Source organism: Pyrus communis, chromosome 17, assembly GCF_041283825.1.
Source record: "Pyrus communis isolate YQ-2024b chromosome 17, ASM4128382v1, whole genome shotgun sequence".
NCBI classification, from domain to species: Eukaryota; Viridiplantae; Streptophyta; class Magnoliopsida; order Rosales; family Rosaceae; genus Pyrus; species Pyrus communis.
This window is the reverse complement of record NC_142581.1, coordinates 1,416,519-1,425,119: the sequence shown is the minus strand read 5'-3', so window position 1 is coordinate 1,425,119 and position 8,601 is coordinate 1,416,519. Positions and strand designations below refer to the sequence as shown.

The window sequence follows — 8,601 nt, the reverse complement described above, 5'->3', positions numbered from 1 at the left end:
CGAACAAACATTACTATTATTTGAGTTGTTCATTATTTTTATCGTCATTTAGTATTAATCTCAAAATAATATAATTCATTTATTAGAAGATTATTGAGTTTATCGTACAAATGTTAGTATAATTTAAGCTATTCATTGTTTTCATCTTAAGCTATTCATTGTTTTCATCTCCATTTAATATTAATTAAAAATAATAATATTTTACATATTGTTTAGTCATGCATACCTTGATAAAAACAAAGGTCATGCTATCCAACTAAAGAATCGTATTATTAAATAAATAAATAAGGAATCCGGACTTGTGTGCTCTCACAGAAGAGGAGGATTATCTACCCTCCTATTCTCATCTCCTTTCATCCTCCTCCTCTCACACATTATTTTTTGTCTTATTATCTCTATATAAAAAAAATCAATATAAGATGTTGACGTGGCTTTACTGTGACCGTTCAAATAGGAGGGCATGGAAGGATAGAGAATCCTCCTCCCTCACATAAAGCAACCCCATTTTGAAAATAATTAAATAATTTGCTATTTTATTATTATTTTTTGGTCAAATTATTAGTGCTTCCGTTAGAGTTTTGACCAACTAATTCTTTTCGAAATTGTTTTGGCTGTGTGCTAGGTACACTAAGCATAATAACATAATTCCTTGGCCGTGTGCTGGATACACTGAAAAATTTCTCTTTTTATTATAAAATAAAAGCTTACATTGCAGCTGCAGTAAACTTGATTTGATAGGGAGGTAAATATTATGTCAATTTAATGGTACAATACAAATAGAAGGGTGAATTGAAGGCATTGTTCTAACTTGCACAACCTATGACAGAGACCTGCTTAAACCCACATTAATTTACATAATCTCAAGAAATCCAAAGAAGATCACGAAAACCCTTTCTCGATCTCACTTAACAATGGTTTTAGCAACACAATTAAGTCTTAATCTTTCGCAAAATGGCAATCGATTACTTATTATTAGGATTAACTAACAAGCACAAGTTACAACTAAGTGAAGTGGTTGAGTGTTTAGAATCAACCAACCAACCAACCAAGAGAATGACTTTTTATCCAGAAATCCAACTAAATAGGAATCTGAAAGTTCAACAAACAACCATCAAAACTAATGGAGACGGAACCACGTAAGAAGCCGAGAACAGAGTTTTACATTTCGTAGGGGAGAGCTCAAAGCTATCTGAAACTGTCATACCAGGGAGAGATTCTACCGTGTAACCGGAGATATACGCCCTTCTCTCTATCTCACTAATAACGCGTCTTACACCCTAAACTATACCATAAACTAGAAAGTTCAGTCTTGTGTCCAGCAACAATTCAACATGGTCTAGTGGATCGACCTTGCAGCTGCACGAACGGGGGTTTAAGAACTGAAACAGATGCTCAGTTATGCGTTTTGAAATGTTCTAAGAACTCCCTACGAACTAGTGACAAGTACTGGCGAAAGAGCGGAATCAGAATGAAACTTAAGCGAATCATTTGAGTCCAACCAGCAGCATTTTTGTTCTTAAGACAAGTCCAAAATCTTGTGTAACCTGAGCAACCTAGTACTTTCTTAACTACATAACCAATGTGTTCCGCTCCAACACCTCAGGAAACTCGTATATTTTGTTTCGATCGATTTGCTTCCAACCAAACTCGGTAATTAAATCTATGTACAGTACGATAATCAAAGCTTAACTGATATAATAATCTTGATTTATTAATAATTAACATTCATATACAAGTATCATTATTTAGAGAGAGCATAAGCTGCTCTTCTGGAGTTCATTTCCAGACAACAAACCTATTTACAACTTAAAATTGAACAAGTACAGAGAATCGATAAATACCTGTTTCGTTTCCTTGGAAACATTTTATTAACATAAATATACATTTGTAGCTTCGCCGAATCAAGCATCAGCCTCAATGAACTTACTTGAGGCACAAGTCTTTGCTGCATCCGATATCTTGCTTCGCTCAACCTGCACCTCTCTCAGCTGAGGAGAGTTGAGGACCAAAAACTCAATCGCCTCCGCTTGAATCCCACGACAGTGCATGATATCAACACTCTCCAAACGCTTACAGCTCTTAAAAATCGAAACCATGGCTGCAGTAGTAAGCCGTCTACAACCTCTCAGCCTCAAATCAACCAAATCATTACACGAAACTAACATCGACATGAACTCTTTATCCACCAGCATTTTGTTATAAGACAAATCCAACTTCCTCAATTTCCTCAAAATCTGTCCTAATGTGGCCAACAACCCCGGCTCTCTTTCAACCACATCACAATTCACCAGTGCCAATTCTTCGAGGCCTGAACTCGCGGCGATAGCAAGAGCTCTGAGGCCTTCACCGCTGACAAGACAGCAACTTTGAAGCTTAATACTCGAAAGGCTTCTGAAATTCATCGCCACAGCCAAAAGATGATCGTTATTAAGGTCGAGGGGCAATCGAAAATCGACTTTTCGCAAGTTACAACGACTTTGGCTAAAGAATCTGAGCAGGCCCTCACTGCTGCCACCATCATAAACCAAAAGGGAAGTCAGAGAATCACAATTCTCCGCCACTTTCAGCAGAACACCGTCGATTATTGCCCTACAAGTCCAGAGCTCCAGCTCCTGAACACCCTGCAAACACCTTTCAAATGACGAAAAGGACCCTCCATCCCCAATCCCTTCACAGCTTTTCAACTGCAATTTCCTCAGCTTTCTGCAGCTCCTCCATAGCCAGCCAAAACCCCAATCGCCGGCTCCGATTCCAGATAAACAGAGACTATCCAAACCCAATTCTGCAGCAGAATCCTCCTCTGCAGAAAACCCATATCCCCAATTGGGGTCAACGGCATGGTCAGCGCCGTCCCCGGAGCAAACCATGACTGACAATTCCTTCAAAGACGGAAACTTGAGGACCCACATGAGGAACAGAGGCCTGGAGAGATTGATACACAGAGAGGTGAGCTGGGTACATGATGAGGAGAGAGAAGCGAGGGAGGAAAGAGAGACAGGGCCGGCCAAGAACCTGAGGCTGAGAAGCTGGGGGCAGAAGGAGGAGACTAGGAAGAGGAGGTGGTCCGCGAAAGCGGTGGTTTTTGCGGTGGCGGAGGTGGTGGGGTCGGGAGGTAAGAGGAGAGAGAGGGAAGAAAGGAAAGGGTAGTGAGAGAGGAGGGAGGAGAGAGAAGGGAGGGTGGAAGGATGAGCGGTGAGGCGGAGAGAGAGGGTAGTCGTGGAGGTGCGGTAGATGCGGAGCCACCGCTTGGAGACCAGAGAAACGGTGGAGGAGGTTGATGGTGGCAGCCTTTGGAAGATTTCTTGGACAAGTTCATCACATAGCAACTTGTCCATTTCTCTCTTCTGAGGCTCAATTTTTCATAATCTGCATCTTCTACATATATTCTTCTATAAAACTTTGGGGTCACCACCTACCAAAATGGAAACGAGTATCTTATTAGGAGAGCAACTTTCAGTTTATCGTCACTGTAGCAACTCGTGTTAATAAAATAAAACAATTATATATAATAAAATTAACACAAAACATCATTATAATACATAAATAATATATTATTGACATGTGACATTATAATAGTTGTCTAAGTCTAAAGGCTTTTTAGCACGAATTTGAATTTTTTTCGCACTTTGGTGTTGAGAGCTTAAGACCAGAAAATATGGGTCTTTGATTTGTGAAAGAGAGAACGAGATAGGTCAGCAAAATGAGTTAATAGAGACTATCAAATTTAATTTGAATGGTTTGAATTGCCTGATAAGATCGGACAATAAGATTCGGAGAAGAACTCTCTCGTATTAGCAACATTGACTATTTGGTTATTTCATTTGCTTTGCTGGTGCTTTGTATTCCTTTGGTTTTGCTTACTAAAGATTAGGGAGTTTGCTTGAAGCGCGGTTCCAAGTTTCAAGTGCGTACAGACACATACAAACATTCTCGAGAGATTATGTGATTCACACGCGCTGCAAGGCGTGTGAAGTGGAGGGAGTGGGTCCTAGAAAAGTAACCAATGACATGAAAGATTCAAACGTCATCCAACGGCAGCCGCTCGTTTGGCCGTCACCATTTTATACTTTTTAAGGATTTATGATCATGATTATCAAGTAGGCCGTCACAAGCAAATTCAATCACCGAAAAGGAAAGTGTACAAAACGAAAGTATGATTAAGTCCGGAAATTCTCTTACCTTGCTAATTTATTATGTGTTAATTGTTTATTATACGAGTAGTACATCTTTTCAAATTTATCGTATCGTTTTTCATGAATTAGCATCTCGACAGGTATAAAGAAATCATATTGATAGCAACCATCAAATCTATGGAGCAAAGGTTAGCTCTGCAGACATAGACCACGTACATGTAATACGAACATTGTCGAGACTAAATTTTGATTGTATGAAAAAAACACCCTCTCTAGAGAAGAACATGTACAATACATAATATTTACATGAAACTTGTAGCTCAAACGGGTAGTAGCGTTTAACTTACCCCGAAATGCAGTACTATTTCCAATTTTTTATTAAGACAGTGGAGCAATCACAGCCGTCGAACTCTTGAAAGGTGCACCTATGTATCTAAAGTGACACTTTACCAATAAATACAAAAAGAAGAAAATACCATACCCATTCATCCGTATTGGGTAGGAATTTCGAATCACAACCATCTTTATTCCATGGCATAAATTCCTTTACCTTTGGCTTTGGGTGAGTCTCAAAATATGGTCCTTAATTAATTTGTAGCATCTAATTATGCAAGAAATATTACTCTTAGAGATGAGATACACGTGTTGATGGGCTTTATATTTATTAGATAGATAGTATAATTGTGATATAAAAAATGTGATAAGTGTAGCATTACTCAGCTTTTTAACAATGGGCAATAGGTCCTCATCAGTTTGTTTTACTTCATTTAATCTCCCATCCTATTTGTTCAACGGAGTTATTAGTATCCCAAGTCAATCACACATTGACCTGGCCTATGAGAAAGTTCAAACTCATTGTTTCGAGTGATTGATGTGGGATGCCGGCATAATGACATCCCGTTCCAGGTAGGTTTTTCTCCTGTGTTACATGGAAACTAGCCTCACTTTTATGCCGAATGATGCATTCTCTAAACCCATCCCACGCTCATATAACAGTCACTATTCTCTGCAGGTCTAACCAACTACAAATTCATGTGAAAGTCGTTCATAACGTGTTAAAAACGATGAAACAAAATATGAACACACAACGCCCAGCATGGCAGGTGAACCATACCTATGTAGAGGTAAGTAGCACTATTCCAAGCCCAGAGAGACTCCACCCAGGACCAGTAGTCACCAACATTAGTGCTGCCAAAACCTTCAAATGCGCCTTTCAGCACTATAAAAGCAACTGGCGGGAACCCAATAAACCCCAGGACAAGATTGCAAACCGCCCTTGAAAGTGTTCTCTTGCTCCTATCTTTAACATTGGGCTTCAACGGATGAGCCATCAAGCACATTGGTACCATCAGTAACCCCCCAATTTCTGCTGTAGCAAAGTTAACGACTGACATGAGACACAAACCAATGAAGGCAGCTGAAAGAGTCACTGATTTCAAGATGGGCCAATCTACTCTTTGAGGTTGAGATTAATTGGCGTGAGATGACGGAGAAGCCAAAACCATGTACATAACCACAAGGCTGAGTACTGAAAGCAAAACCCAGATTATAAAGCTGGTTGTCGAGGTGCAACTCGGTATTTGACAGATAAAACACGGGAGTAGTGAAACAACAGAACCCCACAAGTGGACAATAAAAGCTTTCTTTGCTGCATATAGCCATTTCCATGATTCGCGAGTGATAATGGCCGAAGGAGAAGGTTTCTCTTTTTTCACACTAGAATCAGAGTTACTAGCATCAACATAGAGAGAAGCTGCCACCAAGGGGAGTGGTGCAACTAAGAGTGCAAAAGCAATCATGTAGACTCCCACCGACACAAATTTACCAGGAGACGTTAATAGGTACAGAAAAAATGACTGGTGAAACTTCTCTAGAAGGTTGTTTACTGACCGAATGACTCCTTCGATTAATCTGCGTAGAGAACAAGAAAACCTCAACCAAAAATATAAAAGCAGTAAGGACACTAAAAAACTTTAAGTAACAGAAAAATTCTTCAAGAAAACACATCAAATGAAACTGAAAACGTGACTACAAAAGAAGATGTTAATGCGAGTACAAATTTTCATGGGAAGAGATATGATCAAAGCACTAACCGGCCACTTCGTAGAAGTAAGTCATTTCGCCTGGCTATGTTATCCAACGAAGAAAACTTAGGGGAAATTTCCAAAGTAATTGCATCAACTTGGTAGTCACGAAAGGCACCATGGGGGCCAGTGGGGACACCCAAAGCCTGATGTCATGAAGAATAGGTGACATAAGTGTACCTTTGTTTTATATCCTTATTCATCCAACAAAAATTATAAACAAATCTTCTGAGCTACTTAATTTTAAGTACCAAAAATTTTGAAACAAAAAGAAAAGTAGGCCAACCTGATTGTACAATGAACTTGCGAGTGTAGCACCGCCCTCGATATAATCAGTAGCTGGGATACCAAATTTCCAATCGGGATTCAAGCTTCTAGCAAAATGTCCGAGTGATTCAAATATTTCACCCAAAGTATTGAGCCACTTCACGCCAAGTATAGACCAAAATTTCTCCACCTTTACCCGCAAACCTTGCCTATGTACTGCTAAGTAATTCACAACATTGATGAGGTCAAGATTTGGCATTTGCCCATTGGATGCCTCAGCATAGATGCTTAGACCATCCTCAAATTGTTCATTTTGATCTGCAACCTTGATGACAAGAGCTGCAGCCATGGTTCCAGCACGTTTAAATCCATCATAAATCGCCCTTCCTGTTGACGGGTTCTCATTCATTCCATAAAGATTATTGTTTTCGGTACACATTTCTGCATCTAGCGTGCCCAGTCCGCTAAATACAGGTGTGTGATAGTCTCTTAGCCAAGCAGAAACTGCAGCATACTCTCCAAATTGGGAATCAGCAACAAGCCATATAACATCCTTGGCCAACCAAGGAACTCTGTTGAGCAAGGAAAATACTGAGTATGTAATGCCCAAAGAAAAGGCCTCATTCGGGCTCACTTTCGCTGAATTGAAAGGTGTAACCAAGACAATAGCTTCCTTCCCGTCACCACGAGGTGCTCTTATAATTCCAACAGTGTTGACACCGTGCATTGAACCACTGACGTTCTGCTCAACTCTTCCAGAATCAGGGCTAGAAAAGAAGTGGAGTGAGTGAAATTGATTTCTCTGAGAGTGGAACTTGTGAAAACTAACTTCGGCACCCAAGTTTGACATATGCTGTGCTAGGATTCTTTGACTTCCTCTGAAACATACCATAAAAATTTAATAAATTTGACACAATTAACTAATCTATTTTCACAGTCGAAAACTTAAGATGTGATGTGCCCGAACCAGCACCTACCATTGTACTTAAATCACCCTATAAATATTAGACAAGATTATCCAGTGCCAGAGCCAGAGGCAAAAAGTTTAAATTTTGCGTTTTTGCATAACATTGAATGTTAAAACAGCAAAGCCTACACTCTACAGACTAGAACCAACATAAACAACAAAGTTCAGCCGAAATTCGAATAAAGGACATACATTGCTGAACAGAGAGGCTTCGAATTCGAAGAGGTCAAATCAGTAACCAATCTGCTCGCCTCTGCAACCTCCTGATCTGAAAGCATAGACGCCGCGGAGCCTGCGAAGTAAGCAACCGCATCAGCAGCAAGCAACAGAGCAATGTTAATAACTGAATATTAATTTCAACAAATAATAACACAAACAGAACTGAAAATTAGATGAAAATGGAGAAATGACCAGGCATGAGGGCATTAAGTGTTCTTAGCGAGAACCGGAAGCAGCAAGAGAGCCACGACCCCGGCGGCGGAGAAAACGACACTGACAAAAGAGAAAAACGACCGCCAATTCATCACAATCAGTGCTCGCCGGTAATAATGTACTATCAAAATTTAATAAATTATACTGTATTAAATTAAATTCAATTACCTGAAGAAGAAGCTGTGGGAGATGAGGAAGATCCCCAGCCATACGATTGGTTTTCGTTTAGGTTTAGCTCCGGCGGCGGTCTCGCTCCCACTCTCCGCCATTGTTCTCCGAGTGGATTCGAAATCCGATGGCGGTTGGGATCGGTTGTTTCTGTTAGGGTAAGTGTGAGTTTCTCAGTCAATCAGTCGGACTCCATTTGTCGGGAGCGACCCAACAGGATCCTCTCCCTTTGGTGAGGATCTAGGTAGTGAATCGTGTTGTTCTCCGTATGCTCAGTTTTTGTTAATTATATTTATTGTTAAATAAAAATATTTAAAATAATTTCTAATATATAATTAACGACATAATTCGCGAATTTTTAAAATTTTCCTAGGAGGATCCGGACACGGCGGCGACGAGGCTGAAAGCGGATAGTGAGTGAGTCAGAGACGACAAGATCCACGTGCGGGTGGATTCGAGGACTTGGGGAAGTTATGGGCTTTGGGCTTCTTTGTTAGGTAGAAGACGTGAAAGCCGATTTGGGCTTCGATCTCATCTAAAATGGGCCTCT

General features: G+C 40.1%; 1 protein-coding gene and 1 pseudogene across 2 annotated transcripts; both read right to left on the bottom strand.

Annotated features, from left to right (window-relative positions):
* Positions 1–1,690: 1,690 nt before the first annotated feature.
* Positions 1,691–3,474, bottom strand: LOC137708855 (F-box protein At5g51370-like). The gene has a single exon (XM_068448012.2). It carries the CDS (start codon positions 3,333–3,335, stop codon positions 1,902–1,904), a length of 1,434 nt encoding a protein of 477 aa, XP_068304113.2. The 5' UTR covers positions 3,336–3,474; the 3' UTR covers positions 1,691–1,901.
* A 1,666-nt stretch (positions 3,475–5,140) lies between these two features.
* Positions 5,141–8,305, bottom strand: LOC137708524 (uncharacterized; annotated as a pseudogene). The gene is made up of 6 exons (XR_015958657.1): positions 8,052–8,305; positions 7,863–7,943; positions 7,644–7,743; positions 6,504–7,362; positions 6,227–6,363; positions 5,141–6,044 (listed from the first exon to the last, which is right to left on the bottom strand). The product of XR_015958657.1 is annotated as an uncharacterized LOC137708524 (transcript).
* Positions 8,306–8,601: the final 296 nt, after the last annotated feature.

What these genes read in the sequence shown, in the direction of transcription:
- LOC137708855 (XM_068448012.2), bottom strand. Translation starts at nt 3,335, where the DNA reads ATGGACAAGTTGCTATGTGATGAACTTGTCCAAGAAATCTTCCAAAGG.